The sequence below is a fragment of the Dama dama genome, chromosome 10, assembly GCF_033118175.1.
Source record: "Dama dama isolate Ldn47 chromosome 10, ASM3311817v1, whole genome shotgun sequence".
NCBI classification, from domain to species: Eukaryota; Metazoa; Chordata; class Mammalia; order Artiodactyla; family Cervidae; genus Dama; species Dama dama.
The window spans coordinates 37,892,286-37,914,962 of NC_083690.1; the positions used below are offsets into that span (position 1 = coordinate 37,892,286).

A 22,677-nucleotide genomic window follows, 5' to 3' on the forward strand; every position below is an offset into this window, starting at 1 on the left:
ATGCCCTCCCCTTGCCTAAGAAACTTTGGGGAGCTGGGGCGGGGTGGGGGGGCGTGCGTGCCCGAACTTCTTAAGAGGCTCGAATCCCCCCTCCTTTCCACCGAAGACATCAAACTCTCCCATTTTCCGGGACTCCGAGGGGCCAGGCTCGCTCTCTGCCGGGGCCGGGGGTTGGGGGGCGCCCCTCAGGGGAAGACCTCCCATCCCCACCTTGCAGGCTGGAGAGCAGCTCCAAGAGCCGGAGGCCGAGGGTGCGAGCCTGGCTCGGGTCCCGCCGCCGCGTCCCGGCCCACGTTCGGGGCTGGGGGTCGGGGTGTTTCGGGGTGGGGGGGAGCCCCCCGAGCTGCTGCCGCCGCCGCCGCGCCCGCTCGCGACAAACGGCCCCGCCCCGCCCCGCCCCGCCGGGCCAGAAGGGGCGCTGTCGACGGCGCTACCTTCGCTCCGTGCGCCCGGCCGGGGCGAGCCAGGCGCCTGCGTGCAGGCCGAGAGCAGCCCGGCCGGCCCGGGAGTGCAGGGGTGGGACACGGCCCCCCCCCCCCCAAGCCCGCCTTTCTTATCGCCCCGGCCTCAAACGGCCCGCGGCCCCGCTCCTTGGGTCACCGTCCCCCGGTCGCCCAGCGCCCGCCTCCCAGCGCTGGGCTACGGCGGGCGCCGAGGGCCAATTCCCGCGCCGCCCGCCCTCCGCCGTCCCGCGCTCTGCCCGCTCCGCTCCCGGGCCGGCCGCGCCGCCCGGCCTGAGCCCCGGTGTGTGGTGGTGGGGGGAGCGGAGGGACGCCAGGGGCGCTCGGAGCCTCTCTCCGTCGCTCCGCGGGCCGCCGCGCCCGCAGAGGCCTCCTCACGCCCGGGCCCCGCCGGAACCGCCGCCGCCGCGCGCGCCTCCCGGGGCAGTTCCGCCGCCCTCTGGCGCAGCCCCGCCTTGGTCCCCGCACTTACCCCGACCTCGGCGGCCGGCCGCCCGCAAGCCCCGGCCCGCAGAGGCCCCACGACCGAGCCCCGGTCTCGGTCGCGCCGCGCGGCGCGCAGTCCCGCCCCCGCTTAAAGCCGCCGCGCCGGCCGCCGAGGACTAGGCCCGGGCGCACCGCCCTCCAGTGGGTGCGGCCTGGGCGGGCGGCGGGAGCGGGGAGGGGCGTCACGCCCGGGTGGGCACGGCCGGGCGCTTTTAAGCCTGCGTCCGCTGGGGCGGGGCTGCCGGCCGGGGAGGGAGGGGCAGGCAGGTGACCGGCGTCTCTGGGCTCTTTCTGCCCTGAATGTCTTCTCCGGAGCCAGGAAGCTGGGGAGGAGGGACGCTTGCGGGGGATGTGGGGGCACCCTTAGCAGGTGGCGGACGGGCCTGGGAAGAGGCCACCCCTGAACCGAACGTGGCAGGCTGGGCGGGGTTTTCTCCTTCGCCGGCGTCCTGGGGGTCCTTCTGAGCCCGGGGAGGGGGAGGAGGTAAGGAGGGTCTTTGGGAAGGACGAAGACTGCAGACGGACGGAGACCCGGAAAGCAAAGGGCAACCCAGGTGTTCTGCCTGGAGGTGGCCGGCCTGGTCAGTTGCTGCAGTTCCATCACCCTGAGGCTAGACCGCAGATGAGGCGGAGGCCTTGGACCAGAGCAATGATGACAGGGAGCGAAGGCCCTGATGCCCTGGCGCCCTGGCGTGGGCTGGACCTAAAGGTCCTGGAAGAGATACATACCGTCGGCTCTCACCTATGACTCCCATCTTTGAGAGTGGTTGAATGATGAGCTGTTCTTGGAAACGTGTGGTTAGCGTATTAGATGGACAGAGCGCCAAGTGATGACCTGACCGACCTCCATGACCTGGCTCCACCTCCTTTTTTTGACAGTACTTCCCCGTGCCTCCCCCCCACCCCCAACTATCATCACTAACTCACCAAAATCTTTGTGTTCCCTTCTCAGACAGATACATTTCACACCCGGTAATAAATAGAGCTTGCAATTCCTGCAAGATATCCTGTTCAGAGACACGCTTCTTGCTTTGTTTAATGTCGCCTCTCAAGAACAAACCTTAGCTGAAGCACCTGGGATTGTAAATAGATGCATTGGTATTTAGTGCCAATTATTTCTGCCCCAGGAGAAATAAAGTGAGTTAGAACACTCCTTCCCCCATGAAAGAAGTTGCCCACTTGCAAGCAAAATCCTCTCTGCTCCTACCACCACCACCCCCAAAAGGTAGGGGAAAGTCGAAAAATCTAAGGGCTAGAACCAGTGTGCTAGCCAAGGTCATTTAATATTGTTTGCAGGAGGGAGAGGGGGTGGTAATCAAGAAAGAAGCAGCTGTAGACAAATCCCTTGATAAGTTTCAGTTTAATTGCATGTGATAAAGACCTAGAGTTAGGTCAGGGATAACACTGGCAAAATTCCTACACTTTCCCATGGCCTTAGCTTCTCCTTTAAAAGTACTCATCATGCTGCTATGATTTTTGCCTGTTTTCTTGTCTGTCTCCTGAATTAGCAGTTGGGGACAGTGTCAACTTCATCTCTATCATATATTAATAAATGATATCATACCCCTCCTCTGCTTAAAACCCTCCAAAGGAGAACCGTTTCAGCTTATCCTCAGCCCCTGGCCCTGTGCACCTTCCAACCTTATTCTTCGTGTTCCAGCCACAATGGCCTTGCTGTGCATCCTGTCCACCTAGGACCTTGGCAGCTGATTCTCCTGCCTGGAATATTCTTCCCTCAAAGGCATAAAGCAGGCTGTTTGTCATCCTTGATGAGCTCAAATGTCATCTCCTCAGAGCGGCCTTTCTTAAGGCCCAGTAGGAAAACCATCACCCCCACCCCCCAATCTCTCATTATACTGGAATTTTCCTTAGAACCTGAAATTTCTTATTTACTCATTTATCATCTGTTTTTCCCTCCTAGACAGAAGGCTCCCTTCCTGTCTCTCTTTACCAATGTATTCCTGTTGCCCATTGGATGTTGTCTTGGTCTCCTTAAGCTGCCACTATAGACTACCACAGACTGGGTGGCTTACCCAACAGAACTTTATTTCTCATAGTTCTGGCAACTGGGAAGTTCAAGGTCAAGGTGCCACCAAGGTAGGTTTCATTCTGAGGCCTCTTCTCTTGGCTTGTGGTGGCATCATCTCACTGTGTGCTCTCTCAAGAGATCAATCTCTGGTGTCTGTTCCTCTTCAATAAGGATACTAATCATATTGGATTAGGCCCCCACCCTTATGACTGCATTTAGCCTTAATAGCTTCTTTAAAGGTGCTGTCTCCAAATACAGTCACTTTGGGGGCTATGCCTTGACATATGAATTTTTCAAGGGATAGAGTTCAGTGCATAATCAAATGTATAAGTTTGTACCCTGAATGAACCCATAGGGCAGGATCAGCTGGGACACTACAGAGAATACAGGGAGCCCCAAAATATTCAGTCGGTGGGCATGAGCAGTCTGCAGAAGTGGTCCCCACGTGGAGTGGGTCAGGGCCCCAGCCTGGCATTTTGAGAGTCACCAAGAACCCATTCTTCCTCTCTCTCCTTCCCTGATTACCTGTTGGACTGGCCCTGAGAGTCCCACCCCTATGAAGAACCTTCCCCCCGATGAATCAATAAATCCTCCCTAGGTCTTGTGTGAGTTTCAACAGGGTGACTGGGTGTCCTGAGGTCAAAAAATTCCAGCAGAAAATCTGGCAGAGTGGAGGTCTAGGCCTGGAACTATGAATTCAACAAAGAGATCACCCTGAACTCCCTTTTGCCCCCTCCAAACTACCATAGGATTTAACCCCAAAAGCCTCTCCAGAGCCGCTCTAGGGTGACTGTTATCAGATCAGGGGCCCCCAATTCCCACAGTTACATTTCCAATGAAGGACAATGAGGATTTGTGGTAGGAAGATGAACACTATGGCTGCTGCCCTTCTGTTACAAAATTATACTATTTTGCTAGGGTCAACAGACCAACACACCTGCTTTAGAAAAATTCTCAGCAATAAGAATGTACCTCAAGACAGGTGCAGGGGGTGTCCCTGGTGGTCCAATGATTAAGAATCTGCCTTGCAATGCAGGGGACGTGGGTTCCATCCCTGGTCCAGGAAGATCCCACATGCCTGGGGCAACTAAGCCCATGCGCCACAACTTCTGAGCCTGCCTGCTGCAACTCCGGAAGCCTGTGCGCCTAGGGCCCATGTTCTGCAGCCAGAGAAGCTACCGCAATGAGAAGCCCGTGCACCTCAACTAGAGAGTAGCTCCCGCTCGCCGCAACTAGAGAAAAGGCTGTGCAGCAATGAAGACCCAGCACAGCCAGAAATAAGGAAATAAATATCAAAATAACACTTAAAAAAAGACAGGTGCTGTGAGAGCCCAGAAGGAGGAAGGTTTCTGGAGGAGGTGATACGTGTGAGAAGTTAGACAAAGAAGACTCAGATCAACATCAGCTTCAAGGTGGCCTTCCCAGGTGGTTTCTCTGACTATGGCGGTTGTGAAGTTACCCAATGTAATGTTACACATTTTTAAAAGTAATAAATGTTATTATTCCTTTTATACAGTTAGTAAATTTTACTTTTTTTTAAAGAACATATTTGTCAGTTTAATTTTTTAAATAAAAAAAAAAAACATTTATTTGGCTACACCACAGCATGTGGGATCTTTAGTTGTAGCATGCAAACCCTAAGTTGAGGCATGTGGGGTCTAGTTCCCTGACCAGGGGTTGAACCCGGGCCTCCGGAGCATGGAGTTTTAGCCACCAAACCACCAAGGAAGTTCTGCAGTTAGTACATTTTAAAAGCCACTAACAGCCAGACATTTGAATAATGTGAAATAGTTAAATATTTGAAACAATTTATAACCTTAACATACTCTTTTCTTCTCAAGCACACTGTTCTCACTTCCTGATGGACAAGCAAAATTCCCCCAATTCCTTAAGCAATTCTCATGACAGCCAGCACTGATTGAGCGCTTAACTATGTCCAAGTACAGACTTCCTTTGTGGCTCAGTGATCAAGAATCTACCTGCCAACGCAGGAGAGGAAGGTGAGATCTCTGGGACAGGACGACCCTCTGGAGAAGGGAATGGCAACCCAGGCCAGTATTTTTGCCCGGGAAATCCCATGGACAGAGGAGCCAGGTGGGCTATAGTCCGTCGGGCTGCAAAGGGTCACATGTGACTTGGCGACTAAACAACAACACATGTCCAAACACTGTTCTATGTGTTCACTCATTTTACCCTTACTGCAGTCTCATGGGGTATTATTTTTCTTATTTTAAAGAAAACTGAATTGAGGCACCAGGACAGTTATGTGACTTTCTCAAGGTCACAGAGCTCTCAGGGAGAATGCAAAGTCTACTGGCATTTGTCCCCACGATGGTGACTGATGCCATCAGTGAGTGACATCTGTTTAGCACTTTTAACTTTCTTAAGGGGACTCACTCAAATCTGTCCCCCCCATCCCCTGGGGACCCCACAGCTACTCCGGGGAAGTGCCTTCGCTCCCCTGCGGCCCGCATTCTGCAGCCCTGGTGCCACCCAACTCTCCCTCTCTGGGTGGGCTCCTTTGCCAAGGGTGAAGGGGAGGCCCAACTGGGACCAGAATTCAGGCTGCCGGTGTCCAGCCTTTAAGGTCAGCCAGGCTGGCCACCTTCTAGCAGAAAAGACACGCTCTGTTCCTGTTACGGCAGATGGAAGCGCCTGCTTGGGCCAAGGAGTGTCCAAGGAGAGGCCTGGTCTCTTCTCATCGCGGTTGTCTTGAGTGTGGCAAGACTTCTGACAGCGCTGTGGGCCCAGGGACACAAGCCTCACTTTTCAGCAGGTGCAGAGAAGGTAAACAGAGGAACGGCCAGCGCCAGCGCCAGCGCCTGCGCCCGGGCCCCTGCGCTCGAGTCCTTCTCTCTGGACGGACACAGGCGTTCCCGGGTCCACCGACCAGCGCCGGGCACACGGTGTTTCCTCAGCGTTTCTTGAAGGAAGGGCAGCATCTCCAAACCGTGTGCGTCATGAGCGAGGGCACCTGGAGAAAGAGCCCAAAGGACCTTTCTGGAGGCTTCGCAGCGGCGCGCGCGCCTCTGGGGACGCTGAGTCAGAGTCGCCGGGCGCGGGCACGGACGCGGGGCGGGGAGGGGGCGCCGACTGGAGGAGCCGGCGCCGGGGAGGGGAGGGATCGAGGGGAGAGGAGGGGCGCGGCGGCGGGAGGGAGGAGGGGGCGCAGATTGGAGGAGCTGGGGCCCGGGGGAAGTCGGGAGGATCGCGGAGAGAGGCGGGGTGCAGCGCGGGCCGGGGAGGGGGCGCGACGCGGCTGACGTGGGCCGGGGTCGGCGCGGAGGGCTGTGGGCGGCGGCGACGCGCAGAGACTCCGCGATCCGAGGCGAGGACGAGCCGGCGCCGCGCCCGCACCTCCCCGCACCGCCCTCGCCGCGCGCCCCACCGGCGGCCGCCGCCGCAGTCGAGTCCAGCCGCGTCCCCTCGGCGCTCCAGCGGCTCCCGGCGCCGCCATGGCCCCGGCGCTCTGGCCGCGCCTCGGCCGCATCCTCTGGCTAGCCTGCCTCCTGCCCTTGGCCCCGGCTAGGGTGGCCGCAGGTAAGGCGCCGCGCGGATCCGCCGGCCGCCCTCCCTGGTCGACTGCGCGTAGGGGCCTCAGGGCGGCCTGGAGCCGGCGGCCTCGCCGGGAGCCGGCGCTGCGGAGGTGGCGCCGTGCGCCCTGCGCTCACCTCGCTCACCTCCCTCCTCTCCCGAGGCTGCGCGCTGCGGAGGGGAGCACGGCCCGACGGGCCTGTCCCTTCACCCCGTCCCCTGAAGTCGCTGGCACTTGGGGGCGTCCCCGCGCCCCTCGCTTCTGCTGCTCCCTCCAGATCGGCCCTGCCCTAGGAATGGCGCGGTGGCCGGGGCCTCCATCCCGGAGCCTGGGAACCTCGAAGCCGCTGGAGGTGGGGGAGGGTGCTGCGGGGGGACCGAGGATGCTGGGGTCGGTCGTCACGCCACAGCCCCCAAGGAGCGCCGCCAGGTTGCCTCCAAATGTTGCCTTATCGGGAGAGGCTTGCCACCCAGCTCGTGTCGGCTTCGGGGTGGTGGGTAGGGGGATGAGATTTTCAGAGCCTGGGAAGCCAGCCTGCCATTTCCTCTCGGGGAATGGTTTCCAAAATGGACCCCGAGCTGGTTCCGCTGGGTTCCACTCCATGTCCCCCGGGGCTGTGCTTCTAGCATCCCCACCTCCTCACCGCCCGAAGGCCAGCACCCCACTTTTTTGCCCCATTTTGGCGACAAAATAAAGGGGACCCAGGTTGGAGAGTTTGGAGGAGACAGTTGGCAGCTATTGGGTGCGTTCAATATTATTGAACGCAGCTATTCAATATTATCCAATATGTTCATCATGCCCCCTACCCCCCTTCAAAATACGGTAGAGAGAAGAAGAGATTGAATCCTAATTTGTGAAATGAAAGCCACAAGGGAAGGTAAAAACCCTGCATCTTAGGAGTGAATGTTGAGAGAATTTTGTGCTCTGTCAGGATAATCTGCTTCTCCCTGGTTATTCACATAGAAATGAGGTCTGTTGTCCGTTAGGTTTACAGGTGTTCAGAAATGATCAGTGTGGCCTAAATTGCCAGAAAAAAAAAAAAAGTAGGAGATGATTAATTCTTTGGAAATCATATGTGGTTCCCAGCCTGGCCTATTGAACCCATGATATAGTCGAAACAGTTGAGATGCAGTTGGGGCAAGCCCACAGGAGAGAAAGATTCAGAAGCCCTTTCGCAGCTTCCCCAGGTCTGGGTCAGACTCAGGCATGCTTCCTGTACTAAGGGTTGAAGTCAGAAGTCTGTGTCCTGGACCGTTCATTAATTCCAGGTTGTGTTGTTCACACTTCAGAGGTACTTTGGGAAGTGTTTTGGGCTGACAACATGTGCAAGGTGCAAAGGCCGACATAGCCCTTTTCTAGAAGCCTCTGGGGCCCCTGCAGGCTGTGTGGTCAGGGAAAATGTACATGTTCCAGGTGGAATCCAAGGGAGCCTGCTAGTGGGCGCTCTTCCGTGTCAAGCTTCCTGGCTCTTGCCACTTCACCTCTTGCTGTGGCCTTCTCAGCTCTGGGCCACTGGGGTGCCTGTGGGGCCCCTCAACCCTGGCCTGGGCTGCTCTGTACTCCAAGGCCAGGGCACCTGGGCTCCCGAACCGGAAATGTAGATTTCGACAGGTAGGTTACCCAATCTGGGCTTGGTGCCTTCAGCCACAGGTGGCAAAGCCTTCGTGGTCCATATCAGATTCGGGACAATTCTGAGACCCTGAAGATGAGGGCCAGCATCACTCAGGGGCTGTGAAGTACCTGCTTAAAAGAACAAAAACAGAAACACAAGCCTGAGAAAACTGCCCTTGGAGTCTAGGCATCTGGATAGGTGGTGGAGGGGCTGGCTCCCAGGAGCCGGGCCACTGTTTGCTGGAGCCACATCCCCTACCCTCCCCCACCCTGTCCCTCCTCCCAGCTGAGCCGGCTGCCCCCCTGATTCCATTCCCCTGGCAACCGGTCTGCGTCGTCTCGTAGCGTGCTGACATGCGCCCGTCTTGCTGCAGCCAAATGTCCCTGCCACCTGCCAGCCTCGCTCTGGCCCACGCGCCTCTCCTTGGCGGGGAGAGGTGGAGATTCTCCTTGAGGGGGAAGGGTGGAGATGGCCTCTCATCTCAGCACCTCCGTCTGCAGCAGCCTGGCCAAAGGCTGCCCCCCAGCCAGAGGGACTTAGCCTGGGGCAGTGTGGATTTACTCTGTGACCCCAGGCAGTAGCATTATCCCCTGGGGTCTCAGGTCCCCCGGTGTAAAATCTACACCGTATTTTTTTTTTTTTTAAAGAATCTTTGAAAATTTATTTTTTTAGCTTTTATTTTATCTTGGCGTATAGCAGATTAATAACGTGGTGATGATTTCAGGTGGACAACACAAGGACTCAGCCATACACTGTGTTTTCTTGGAGAGACTTCTATGTCTGGAATTCTCTCTTTGGGATTAAGACACTGCTGGTCCCTTTTGCAGTGCTAGCCCAGATGACTTTCAAAATATGACCTCAAGGAAAGGGATTCGGAACAGATATATAACATGAGTGACCGAAAGGCTGGAGACAGAGTCCGTGCTGGGGGCAGCGACGCAGTGTCGCAGGGTGAATGGGATCCAGCTGAGGACCCGCCAGCTCACCTCCCAGTTTGGCTGAATCGACAGGCCTCTCGTGAGCTCCCTAAGGGCAGGGGGCACGTCCTGTACTTCTGGGTCCCCCCAGAGCTGTGGGGTGTGGCCCAAGGAAGGGGCTCAGTCCTGGATGAAGAGTTTCCTGGGACAGTGCCAGGTCCCTCTGCCACACCCTTCTCTCCAGGTGCCGCTCCCCAGCACGGTGTCCAGCCCCTTCTTGGTGCTTGACTAGGCCCTGAGGAGATGGGGATGACCCTTGTCCTGCCCTCAAGGAGCCTGCAGTGCAGTTAGGGGAGACGAGGAAATGTCTATTCCAACCCAGGGTATGCCGTGTGCCAAGTTGTTGGGAGAGCACTGAAGAGGAGGTGGGGGGGGGGGGGTGGGAGTCAGGGAGGGCTTCCTGGAAGAAGTTATATCCACAGACATCTAGGTGAAGAAGAGCAGTGGGGACAGCATCTGCACAGGCCTTGAGGCTATGGAGGACAGAGCAAGTGTTAAATCTACAGCATGGATGTGCCAAGACATGAACGTGGATTCCCTCTACCCAGAGGGTGGCCCGTGGTCAGATGAACTGTGCAGAAGCTGCTTGCTGGGGTGGCTGAGAGCAGAGCAGGACTGGAGGCCAAGGGTCAGCGGGCAGGATGGAGCAGTCATCTACCAGACGGGGGCTTCCCAGGGTGGCGCTAGTGGTCAAGAATCCGCCTGCCAGTGCAGGAGACGCAAGAGACGCATCGATCCCTAGGTTGGGACGATCCCCTGGGGGAGGAAATGGCAACCCACACCAGTATTCTTGCCTAGATAATCCCATGGACAGAGGAGCCTGGGAGTCCATGGGGTCGCAAAGAGTCAGACACGACTGAGCACACACACACACACATGTGCAAGTGGTGTTCGCAGTGATGGAGAGGGGCAGTGAGACTGGCAGGGGCCCAGCGACTGGGTCTTGAAACAGTTGGACCCTCTAACCAGACAGAGAATGACAGGTAATGAAAATGGTAGGTTTGGGAGGGGAGAAAGCTGGGGGGTCTAGAACAGGGGACCCCAACCTCTGGGATTAATGCCTGATGACCTGAAGTGGAGCTGATGTAATAAAGATAAAAGTGAAGTACACAATAAACGTGATGTACTTGAATCATCCTGGAACCATCCCCACCCCGCTCCCTCCCCAGCTCTGTGGGAAAGTTGCCTTCCACGAAACTGGTCCCAGGTGTCAAAAAGGCTAGGAACTGCTGCTGCATTCCTGGCCTACAGAACTTTGGATGGTGAAGGATATATTTTCCATCTGTGCTGTCCGGGAGAGCTATGGCTCTTGAATGTTTGAAATGTGGCTCTGGTGCAATGGAGGGACTGAATTTTTTAGTATTAATTACATTTAAGTGATTAAATGTAATGGCATGTGGTTAGTAGCTACTACATTACTGCTTAGTAGAATTGAAGTCACTATTCCGGGGTTCTGTCAGCATTTATGGGGTACCAGAAGCCAAGGGAGGGGGTGCATGTGGCCGGGAAAGGGAGAGGTGGGAGGGACTGAAATGATGGGGGGCTGTCGTGGCCCTTCCTCCCTTCCTTCTGTCACTTCACCTGCCCAGGTTTGCCCTGCCACAGGCTGGACAGTCTCTAACCTTGCAAGCCCTTCAGACATCGCACCTGAAGAGGAAAACCCAAATCGCAGGAAAAGAGTTACCAAGACATGCAGTAGTGCTGTTGGCGAGAGGGAAGGGTTCTGGGAATTCAGATACACCTGCTTGAGGGATTATCTTGCAACCATTGAAGTTCACGTTAGGATGCCCGCGGACATCCTTCTGATGTGTTGCCGTGTGGAAATAAAATCATGCAGAGTTGTGTGCAGAGGGTGATTCTGACGAAATTGAAACTTCAGTGCATGAAAAAGAGCCGGAGGACCTTAATCTGTTAGCAGCTGTTGTTTTTTTTCGGGGGGGGGGGGGTAGGGTAATAGGACACGTCTAATACTCTTTATTGGTATGTATTACTTTGTGTGTGTGTGGCTGTGATGTGTTGTGTGGCATGCGAGATTTTAGTTCCCCAGCCAGAGATCAAACCTACGCCCCCTGCATTGGGAGCATGGAATCTTAACCACTGAAGATTCCAGGGAGGTCCCTGGATTAACGTTTATGATGGAAACAAACCTGATTTTTAAAATCTTACCCATGAGTATGATAAAAATCTGCAGCTATCTAGAGCAGGTGAAGAATAATAACTTAGGAAGATGCTTGATATGGAAAACCAGCAACAACAGTGGAATAATCTCAGAGTAAGCATCATTTGAAAAAAATAGTAGGAAATGTCCAAATATAGTAAGAGGGATCATTGCTGACTATTTAAAAACTTTTCTTTGTTTTTAAATTTTATACCTTTCTGTATTTTCAGATTATAATTAGTCTTACCTTCAGTGTAAGACTGAATGGTCTTGGTTGGGTGGGGAGTATTATTTAAAAAGCCTCTTACGTGGACTCCATTCCATGCCCACCAGGCCCTGTTCTCTCTCTCTTTTGAAAAAATATTTGTTTATTTAAAAAAATATTTATTTATATTATTTGGCCATGCCAGGTCTTCGCTGAGGCACACAGGATCTGTCTTCTTTGTTGTGGCATACAGGATCTTTTTTTCAGTTGGAGCATGAGGAATCTTTTTTTTCCAGTTATGACATGAGGGATCTAGTTCCCTGACCAGGAATTGAACCCAGGCCCCCTGCGTTGGGAGTGCAGAGTCTTAGCCACTGGACCAGCAGGGAAGTCCCCAGGCCCTGTTCTCTGCTTGCAACCTGCAAGTCTTAATTCCCAGGTTCCCTGTAAGAGCTGTGTCCCCAATGTGTCAGTTCAAGTTCCCCAAGGAGCGGACCCAGCTGGAATCAGACAGCTCCAGCGCTGGCCCTGGCCGAGACCCTGGAGGTCCCTGAGAGCGTGTGGTCCAGTGGAGCTTTCTGTGATAACGAAGATCTGTATCCACAGTGTCCACTCTCATGACCCTTGGCCACATGTGGCTGTTGAGCCCTTGGAATGTGGCCAGTGCAACCGAGCAAGTGGGTTTGATGTTTGTTTCCTTTTGATTGAAGCTTCAGGAGCCACATGTGGCTAGTGGAACCGTATCGGGTGGCTCAGATCTAGAGGCTCTCAGTTTATGGATTTGCAGACTGAGAACAGAGAGAAGGGGCCTTGTCTTGGATCACGGTGACCCTTCCTCCCAAGGCTCGTTCTGCCGTGTCAAGGCGTGCGGCCTCTGAGGGGGTCCAGATTCAGCTCTGTGTTTCAACTTGGAATTTTGTTTCACATGTAAAGCTCGGCCCCAAAGAGTGGGTGATGGGGGGTGCGTTCTGGGCAGCAGCTGCAGTGGTCCCTCCTGTGACATGGACTGATGATCATTTTTATAGCTGAGAAGCATGGCTGGGTCAGCAGACTCATGTTCTGTAAGGCCCTGCGTGGCTGGCATGAGAAAAGAAAATACATTGAGACACTGGAAAGACTGTGGGTTTGGAGTCAGCCGGGCCTGGGTTTGAATCTCCACGTGGCAATGTATGATCCTTGGGCTTGTCCCTTGACCAGCCTCAGTTTCTCCACCCGTAAGATGAATAGACACCCACCCAGCGTGGGGCAGTGGGGCTCTTGGCCATGCCCTCTACCTGAAACACAGCCTCTGTTTCTGGGTTCCTAGGCCTGTATGAACTTCAGCTCACCACCGATGGCCCTGCCACCACTGGCGCAGAGGTGACCATCACGGCCAGCCTGGTGGCCGACGACAACGGCAGCTTGGCCCTGCCCGCCAGCACCAGCCTCTACCGCTTCCACTGGATCCACACGCCGCTGCTGCTCACGGGGAAGGTGGACGAGGCTTTCAGCTCCACCATCCGCGTCGTGGGGAGCGTGCCCGGGGACTTCCCGGTCTCCGTGTGGGTCACCGCTGCCGACTGTGGGATGTGCCAGCCTGTGGCCAGGAGCCTCCTCGTCCTCCCCGTCACTGGTGAGGACCTTCCCTCCTCGCTGATTTGCCTTCAGGCTCTTGGGGCAGAGAAAATGGGCATCACAGCCATCACACACAGGCAGATTAGACCCATGTTCTCAGTTGCTGTCAGTTGAGTTAACAAAGGGTCAGAAAATAGTAATACCCACTGCTGGCAGGGTTGTGCTAAAATGGACACAAAGTACATGTTTGCTACTGGGCTGTAAATTAATACAATGCTTTTGGAGAGGAGCTGATCCATATGTGTCAATGGCTGTAAATTACTTTAGTCTTCAGCTCGTTCTCTCTCTTTCCCTATCCCCCCACCCCTCTCTCTTTCCCCTTCTTCCTCCCTTCCTTCCTCCCTCACACCCTCCCTCCCTTCTCTTTCTTTCTAAGAACTCCCTGTTTTCTTAGAGTTTACAGTCTATTTTTCCTTCTTACTTATTTGGCTGCACTGGGTCTTATCTGCATGCAGGATCTTTAGTTTCAGCATGGGAACTCTTAATTGTTGCATGTGGGATCTAGTTCCCAGACCCCCTGCATTGGGAGTGTGGAGTCTTAGCCACTGGACCACCAGGGAAGTCCCTACAATCTATTAAAGAACTTGTCTTCAGGTAATAAACCTCCATTCGGGTAATGGTTTATGCACGAAGGTGTTCATCACAGTTTCTATGGTAATAGAGGAAAGTAGAGACAAGCTAAGTATGCAACCATAAGAATACTGATATAATTTATAATAATAATGATCTTTACAAAGAGTGTGTTTTAGCCTGGGAGAGTCCTCATGCTTGTAAGTTTTTAAACATCAAAATGAAATTCTATGACCAATTGGATCAACTGTGTTTAATGTATGTGGTACGTACACACGTGTACTTGGCAATGGGCTTCCCTGATGGCTCAGTGGTAAAGAATCCACCTGCAGTGTGTGAGATGTGGTTCCATCCCTGGGTCAGGAAGATCCCCTGGAGAAGGAAATGGCAACCCACTCCAGTATTCTTGCCTGGAGAATCCCAGGGACAGAGGAGCCTGGTGGGCTACAGTCCATGGGGTTGCAAAAGAGTTGGATATGACTTAGTGACTAAATAACAACACCAAATGTGGTCAGTAGAAATGCTCATTTTTTTTTCTAGGCTCATCTAATACTTTGAAATATTTCCCGAGAGCCGATTTAAAAGCTTGCCCGTTTCCTTCTAGTCCTGGGCATCTCTTGTGCCAGAAAGTTCAGAGTCCTGGTGAAAGGGGTACAGGAGTGGAACTGTATGTGTAACACAGGGAGTGAGTCTTCGCCAGCACCCACTGGCCCGGGGCAGGGCCTCGGAGGGGGCATATGGCTCTGTGTTCAGAGACCTGCAGGGTCCCCTCTTGTTACCACAACGGTGACAGTCAGGAGCGGGGTTGGGGAGAGGCAGCCCTGCCGGCTGGCACATGGCTCCGCCCTCCTCCACCCTGGGGGCGGGGGCCTCACCCTCCCGTGGTTTCTCCCTCCCAGAGTTCCTCGTGGGGAACCTTGTGGTCACCCAGAACACCTCCCTGCCTTGGCCCAGCTCCTACCTCACCAAGACAGTCCTCAAAGTCTCCTTCCTCCTCCACGACCCCAGCAACTTCTTCAAGAACGCCTCGTTCCTCTACAGCTGGGACTTCGGAGACGGGTATGTTCTGACCCCCTTTGATGCCCCAGAGTCCTGGCCTGTGCGGAGTGCTGTGTACTCCGTCATCTTCACCTGCTCACTGTCACTCCGAACATGCCTTGCACACCTGCTCTGTGTCAAACTCGGGGTCCCTGGGGACCAGTGTGAGCCAGTCTAACCCCTAACAAACAAACCTGTTCCAAATTTACAGATTTAAAATAGTGAACAGTAAACATAATAAACCAGGACTAGATTGCAATGTAGACAATGATCCCCTGCAACTGAATAGTTTGGCAGTGGGGGAAGGCATTTCTAAGAATACAAATAAAAGGTAGAAACTGTATAGGAAAAAAATGCTAAGTTTGGCATCATCAGATTTAAAATTTGAAATGAAAGAAGCAAGTTGAGCCAAAAGATAATGGTTAAACTGGAAGAAAATACTTGGAAGATATAGAATAGGTAAAGGCTCGATGAACTTCATATGTAAAGAACATCAAATATTTTCTTTATTGTCACTCAAGTTCCTTTCAAAGTGATTCAGGTAATTGTAGAGGAAAAAGTCATAACCTATGATGGAGGCATGATTCTTCCTGTTTTACAGGTGAGAAAAGTTAAGGCTGAGAGTTATGTAGATAGGAAATTTGGAGCTGAGATTCAAAGCCAGATTTATCTTAGCTCCAAAGTTCGTATTTCTCCCCTTCCCAGATCGTCTGTATCTAACACACGGTCTTCCCTTGGTCTGGCTGGGGCCGCAGGGCACTTCCTGGCAGGTGACAGGTACCTGTTGCTAAGAGGTCTTCTTACCTGTAACTTACAAATCCAAAGATGGCCAGCATCCACCCCACCCATGCAGGTCAGCTGACCTCATGCCCTGGCTGGCCCTGGGGACTGCTGCTGAGGTGACATTTTTGCTCGCAAAATGACACTGGTCTGAATGTGTCACTGTACACCCAACCGCTGACCCTAAAAAGTCATGTGGATCACTTCCGTCATCTCTCCCCTCCCCGACATCTTACAGCACCCAGATGGTGACCAGAGATGGTACCGTCTATTATAACTACTCCATCATCGGCTCCTTCACCGTGAAGGTCAAGGTGGTGGCAGGGTGGGAGCAGGTCACATCGGACGCCGGGAGGGGCATTCTGCAGAAGACGGGTGACTTCTCCGCCTCGCTGAAGCTGCAGGGTGAGTCTCGGGGGGTTGGTGTGGGTTGAGCATTTGGCTCGTCGAGGTGCCCTGGGTACCACTCCTTCCAGGGCTGGATCACATATAGAGTGGCTGGCACAGCCCCTCTTCAGGTCCCTTGGCATCCCTGAGAGGGGTGTGTCATTCCCCACTTCTAAGAGGGCGCTGAAGGCCACGGAGGAGGTCAGGGGGCACCGAGTGGCAGAGCCCAGACACTGTGCCGTGATCGGACGCATCCCCATCACTCTCTGTTTCCGGCTACATCGGCCTCTAGTCAAGGACCGTCCTGTCGGGGATGGGACAGCCCCAGTCGGCTGCACCGGGAGGGAGCCCCCAGGCCCGCCACTCCTGGCCTTGTCAAGACAGGGCCCTGGGGCAGCTGCAGCCTGTTTCTCAGTCAAGCTAACGGGGTGCTGCTCCCGTGCCCCCCACACAGCACAGATGATGGGGAGGGAGGTGGTCATCCTAAGCCAGCCCCAGGTCCTCTCACCGGAGTCCTGCTGGCTTCCCCCAGCGGTCTCAGTCTAAGCGGCTCCAGCGTCTGCTGCTGATCTGGGAGCAGGACTCTGGATGTGACCTGAGACCCGCTCTTCGGGAGGGCCAAGAGGACAGGGTGGCGGTCACACAGCCTGGGAACCCCGGGAGCCCTGAGACAGCTGTCGTCAGCCACCAGGTATAACGAGGTCGTCGTCTTTGCCTTTCAGAAACCCTTCGAGGCATCCAAGTTTTGGGGCCCACCCTAATTCAGACCTTCCAAAAGATGGTAGTGACCTTGAACTTCCTGGGGAGGTGAGTGAAGCCCTGAACGCACTGTGCTTGATCTGTGGTCCTGTCCACATTCCCTCTCAGAGGCTCCTGACCTTGTTTCATCCCTTCAGTTCAGTTCAGTTCAGTCACTCAGTCATTGCTGATTCTTTGTGACCCCATGGACTGCAGCAAGACAGGCTTCCCTGTCCATCACCAACTCCTGGAGCTTACTCAAACTCACGTCTGTAGAGTTGGTGATGCCATCCAGCCATCTCATCCTCTGTCGTCCTCTTCTCCTCCCGCCTTCAACCTTTCCCAGCATCAGGGTCTTTTCCAATGAGTCACCTCTTCGCAGCAGGTGGCCAAAGTATTGAGTTTCAGCTTCAGCATCAGTCCTTCCAATGAATATTCAGGGCTGATTTCCTTTAGGATGGACTGGTTGGATCTCCTTGCAGTCCAGGGGACTCTCAAGAGTCTTCTCCACACCACAGTTCAAAAGCATCAATTCTTTGGCACTCAGCTTTCTTTATAGTCCAACTCTCACATCCATACATGACCACTGGATTTCATCCCTGAGGGGCCCCAAGTCAGGGAGCACATGGAGTGACGAGCCCACCCTTAACTGGGCCGTGGGAGAGTCACAGCATGACTCCATTCTCAACGTCCAGGGGAGGGAGCACTGGCTCTGTGGGGCTGTCTGCAATGTGGGAATGCCCTCACCCCTTCAAATCTATAAAAAGCCGACTTATCCTTTCAGAGCCTACTCAAACGCCACCTCCTCCAGGAAGCCTTCCCTGACTCCCTCATTGAAAGCGTGCTTCTCTGTCCCCTTGACACACCAAGGGCGTCACTGGAGCATGCATTCCGCCTCGTCCAGCAGTCTGTGCATGTCCCTCTGTCTGTCACTGCCCTGGCCTCCTCTTGGAGTCTCGGGCCATCTCTTATATACTACCATGTTCCCTGGAGGCCTGGGCACCTGGGTGTTCTTTCCTGGAAAGAACACTGAAGTTCGTGACTGCCTGACCTTTCTCGGACTCGGTCTGTGCTCACACCCCTTGGCAAGCCATTGCTGAAAAGACACCCCCTGTTTCCCTGCAGCCCCCCTCTGAATGTGTGCTGGCGTCTTAAGCCCGAGTGCCTCCCCCTGGAGGAAGGGGAATGCCTCCCGGTGGCAGTGGACAGCACAGCTTACAACCTGACCCACATCTTCCGGGATCCCGGGGACTACTGCTTCAGCATCCAGGCTGAGAACGTCATCAGCAAGACGCACCAGTACCACAAGGTCCAGGTGTGGCCCTCTAGTAAGTGACACTTTGCCTCTGCTCCCAGCAAAAGCCAGTCACCCTTGGTCCACCCGTGGCCATCAACAGCCAATCCCACTATTACTAGAATCATCGGTAACCCTGCCGGCCCCAATCAACACCAAGGCTGACCACCCGTAGGACCACCACCAAACTCTAGCGCCATCGGCCACTGCTCCAGCCCCCCCATACCAGCCCCCATCAGTCCCACCAACACCACCCTCAACACCAGCACCACTAGCCGTAACAACAGCAAACTCAGCTGTTGCCAGGCGACTTGTCCAAAACCACGGCCACCATCACCACACACTATGGACTGTTCTTCCAGCATCTTCACGAGCCAGAGTCAGCGCTGCCATAGCAACCACCCTGGCACCATCAGCACCGCTGTTGATACCCCTGCTCCCAGCCCCGGCACCCACCATTTGGACCGGCGCCATCCGTGCCGTGTTGCCCCAGGATCATCCCAACTTCAGCTCTCGTGTTGCCACCACCGCTGGCGGTGGGCAGTGTCCCTCCCACACGTGACCTCTGCCACCCTTGTCCCTGGCACGAGCCCTCCGTCCTTCGCTGCCGTCACACCCACCCCATCGCCTGCGTCTCTGTGTGTTCACTTCTACCAAAAACAAGCATCTCCGCTGGCGACCGTGCTGGCCTCACTGGGCTGTCGGGAGTCTCCCAGGGAGTGCGGGCAGCTCAGAATGTGTGTGGTGCAGCCTCTCTCATTTATCCGGGCGCCCAGCCAAACCCCCTGGTGTACTCTTCCCCCAAACAGTCACACGGTCCAGCCGCTGACTTGCAGCCATGGGGTTAGCTGATGACAGCATCAGGTCCTCCCATTCACTTCCAGGGGCTCCTCCTCTATGACCCCCGACGAGGGTTTTCTTACACAGAGGAGAAAGGATCCCAGGCCCTAGGGATGGTCTTTCAGATGCTCAGCCAGGTCCCACCCTGTGCAGAACTAAAGGGGACGCTCCCTGCCAGCTGCACTTGCCCCAAGGTTGGCCCGGCAATGCACCAGATGTGGTCACCGCCCCCTTGTCTCCCCAGTCCCTCCTACTTGAGCCGACTCCATGCTCTGCCCTGGGCCCTGGCTGACCCTGTGTGCCAGGCAGACGCTTTGACCTGCGGGCATCTCTGGGGGCCTTGGGCCCTGACTCCCCCAGCATCTCCTGGGCGCTGATCACCTGGAATCCCCTGAATCCTGCGGAGAAGGGGGATTACCTGGCACTGCAGGTAATCCACACCGCCTTTCCTCGGAGACAGATCCTTTTGGTGTACGGCGGTGTCTCTACCCGAAGGAGAGCGGGGGAAGGGTGAGAAGGAACCCACCCTTGCTGATCACCTGGCTTGCGCCCGCCTCACGTGGTTGCATCTCCACGGCCACCTCATGGGTCAGCATGACCGTCAGGTCACCTGGGCAGAGCCAGGATTTGAACCCAGGACCCGCTGGGCTCTTCTTCCTCTGCCCTGTGGCTTCCTCTCAACAGGATCTAAGCGAGCGAGCCCGGAGCTGCCGGAGGTCACAGGGGTGCTTAGGTGTCCTCACGCCCTGGCCTTCTTCCCCAGAGCAAGTCACCCAAGAGAGTCGGGAGGAAGCTGCCGGGTCTTTCGTGGTCTAGGCTTGGAAGTTGTACATCATCCCTCTGTCCTCTGCCGCTGTTTAGGAGCAAGTCACTATGAGTCCAGCCCACACTCTGGTGGGAAATTCAGCTGCACCCTTTGAAAGTTACTGTCAAGTATCGCTTTAAAACCCCGACAGACCCTTCTTTGGGTTTTGCGAAATCCTGGATTTGCCTATCGGAGTTGCCTCACTGGGATGCACGTGCACAGAGAGGGAAGAGGCTCTGGCGGGCTCTGTTCTCCCCCCGAGGCTGTGCCCTGAGAGCTGGTATTCAGCACGGACTGCCCAGCCTCGTGACTTCACCCTCTCCTCCTCCCAGGCATCCAGCCAGCTGTCTTTGCTTTCCCGTGTGCCACGCTCATCACCATGATGCTGGCCTTCATCATGTACATGACCCTGAGGAATGCTACTCACCAGAAGGATATGGTGGAGGTGGGTGCTCGGTGGGGGTGGGGTGAGGGTGGGGCTGGACTCCTGGCCTTGACAGGAGAGGATTTGCAGAGAGGGCGGGTGTTGGGGGGGCCAGATGCGGGGGCTAAGAGGTGGTCTGGATGTCAGAGCAAGACCCCAGGGCTGGGGGGCTGACGTACCCATGAAGCACCCATGACTGGGGCCCCATTGATAAACTTGGTTGCTTCTCATGTCACTTACCTCCTACTCCGCTTGCCCGTGGCCCGCCAGCCATGCCCACGAACTGGTAAAGGAGAGGGCAGCCAAAAGCAGGGGCAACCCAGACCGCAGAAAAGCCAAGGGCACAGGGAAGCACCGCGTAGTGTCCGAAAGGTGTTTCTGTGCGTGCTGCACCCAGGCAGCTGAGCTTGCAAGAGGCTGCCCAGGTGGGCTGCTGAGCTCATAAGGCCACCTCACGGGGCTCCCGGTGGGAGGGTGATTGGCCCGCGGGGTTCTGTTCACCATAGGTGGCTGACTTTGACTTTTCCCCCATGTCTGACAAGAACCCGGAGCCGCCCACTGGGGTCAAGTGCTGCTGCCAGATGTGCTGTGGGCCCTTCTTACTGGAGACGCCATCTGAGTACCTGGAGGTCGTCCGCGAGAACCACGGGCTGCTGCCTCCCCTCTACAAGTCCGTCAAAACTTACACGGTCTGAGCGCCACCCGCCCCCAAACCCAGTTTCAGTGTTAACTGACTGCTGCCCGGGAATTTGGGGCAGTGTCGGGGGCAGACTGGTGCACGCCATGAGTGCGGGGCCGTCCGCCCTGACTGGTCATCCATCTGTACAGTCTAGCCACCTCCACAAGACCGGCTCAGTCCCACCTCCCAGCCATTCCATCCATCTATACGGTCGGAAGCCCCTCTCGGGCAGCCCCGCCCCACCCCTTGCCTTTGAGGAGGCCCCCAAGTGGGATTCCAGCACTGGACGTGGTCCCTGTTCTCTCCTAGGAGTGCCCGCTGCCCCTCACCGATTCCTCCCTTATTTGGCACATTCGCCATCCATCTGGGGTTCACACTTCCCTCCCCCAGGTGGCCCTGCCCAGGTCAGAGAGCTAGGAGAAAGCTCACAGATGGTTAATTCAGGGCTACATCACGAAAGGTCTTACATACAGGGATAAGTGTGCACGACGTCACCCAGATGTTTCAGACGACTTCCTCTCTCTCAGTGAGCTGGTTGCTGAGCTGTCCCATTGATCAGAGCTAAAAGGAAACCTGACCTTTCCCACGTGGCCCTGACAGCTCCGGGGCCTGGCTCCTCCCTTTGTGTCCTGTCCCAGGGGCTCCTGGGTCCCCTTCTAAGGACACCCTGTTCCCCATCTGCTTGCTGGGGGTCGGGTGGGGGGCAGGGCTAATGCTTTGTGAGTGTGAAGTGCTTCGTAGACAGCACTTTCTTTTATTGAGTCTGTTTCAACTTGCATTGAGAAAGAGGCTTTGCGGCAGAAGAAAGAGTCAGGCCATGGGGGGAACTTGGGTACCCTGTGTGGGGGACAGAGTTCTCGCCCCCTTAACTGCTCCCAGGGTGGCCTTGAGAGGGAAGAGGACTGGATGGAGCCCAGGGTGGGGGACCAGTCCACCCCTCTCCCTTTGGCCCAGCAGCCTGGGGGAGGCAGGTCATGTGCAGAGAGCGTGGGTACAGAGGGAGCCCATGATCGGGTCCCCATCCAACCATGCAGGAGTGGGGAGCACCCTGGGCCTGTCTGGGGAGGGAGCAGGGCCACGGAGGCCGAGCTCTGTCGCCGTAATTGTTTGCTCTGAGACTTTGCGCTGAAGACAGCATCCCCACTGTTGTACAGCTCACACTCATAAATACTGCCATTACTGCTGAATAAAGCTTGTATGCTCCGACGATAGCCAAGCCCGGGGCAGGTGGCCGAGTCTCTTCCTTTTCCGTGCCTGGACGTTTGCGCCTTGCAGGTGGCAGGAGAGGTTCTTGGATGTAGCAGGACGTCCCCATCACATTCTTCGGCAGGTACACTGGATGGAGCCGCTGTTCAGGGCTCCGGTCTGGGTTTGGACCGGTGGTTCTCACACTGCCGCTTAGGCTGCCTCACAGATGATTGGGCTCCTGAGGGTCCCCCGGAGGTGGATCCAGGCACCCCCAGGTGACTCTTAAGTCTGAGACTCTGGGGTGACTCTTGGTCAGGGTGGGACAGAGGCCGCACCTGGGAACTTGGAAATGCTGCTCCCTGGGCCCCGTGCCACACCCAAAACAGCTCCTGGGAGGGGGGCAGCCCCAGTGCACCCTCAAGTGTGAGAGCTTTCTGTCTCCGGCAGGGCCTCTTGAACTTTGTTCAAACACTAGAATTTAGGGGTAGGTTTGAGAAAAGAGATCAAGTTTGCATGCTTAGTCGTTCAGTTGTGTCCTACTCTTCGCAACCCTTTGAACTGTAGCCCACCAGGCTCCTCTGTGCATGGGATTCTCCAGACAAGAACACTGGAATGAGTTGCTATACATACCAGGGGACTCTTCCCCACCCAGCGATTGAACCCACGTCTCTTATGTCTCCTGCATTGGCAGGCGAGTTCTTTATCACAGGCGCCACCTGGCTTCCCCGATGCTCAGCAGGTAAAGAATCCCCGTGCAATGCAGGAAACAGATGTGGGTTAGACCCCTGGGTTGGGAAGACCCCCTGGAGGAGGAAATGGCAACCCACTCTGGTACTCCTGCCTGAAAAATCCCACGG

At 55.5% G+C, this 22,677-nt stretch overlaps 2 protein-coding genes across 7 annotated transcripts in view; one reads left to right on the forward strand and one right to left on the reverse strand.

Annotated features, from left to right (window-relative positions):
- TRRAP (transformation/transcription domain associated protein) overlaps positions 1-1,003 on the reverse strand; it is an 89,277-nt gene extending 88,274 nt beyond the window's left edge. For all 6 annotated transcript variants that reach the window (XM_061153683.1, XM_061153679.1, XM_061153682.1 and 3 more), the window contains exon 1: positions 934-1,003. The gene's annotated coding sequence lies outside the window, so the exon portion shown is untranslated. The remainder of the gene's footprint in view (positions 1-933) is intronic.
- A 5,382-nt stretch (positions 1,004-6,385) lies between these two features.
- On the forward strand, positions 6,386-21,833 carry TMEM130 (transmembrane protein 130). The gene is made up of 8 exons (XM_061152325.1): positions 6,386-6,516; positions 12,770-13,075; positions 14,547-14,706; positions 15,704-15,870; positions 16,575-16,659; positions 17,716-17,918; positions 19,862-19,974; positions 20,496-21,833. Exons 1-8 carry the CDS (start codon positions 6,432-6,434, stop codon positions 20,646-20,648), a joined length of 1,272 nt encoding a protein of 423 aa, XP_061008308.1. The 5' UTR covers positions 6,386-6,431; the 3' UTR covers positions 20,649-21,833.
- Positions 21,834-22,677: the final 844 nt, after the last annotated feature.

What these genes read in the sequence shown, in the direction of transcription:
- TMEM130 (XM_061152325.1), top strand. Translation starts at nt 6,432, where the DNA reads ATGGCCCCGGCGCTCTGGCCGCGCCTCGGCCGCATCCTCTGGCTAGCC. An exon ending in ACCTTGAACTTCCTGGGGAG is followed by an intron (nt 16,660 to 17,715) that starts GTGAGTGAAGCC and finishes GTTTCCCTGCAG; the next exon opens with CCCCCCTCTGAATGTGTGCT. An exon ending in ACCAGAAGGATATGGTGGAG is followed by an intron (nt 19,975 to 20,495) that starts GTGGGTGCTCGG and finishes ATGTCTGACAAG; the next exon opens with AACCCGGAGCCGCCCACTGG.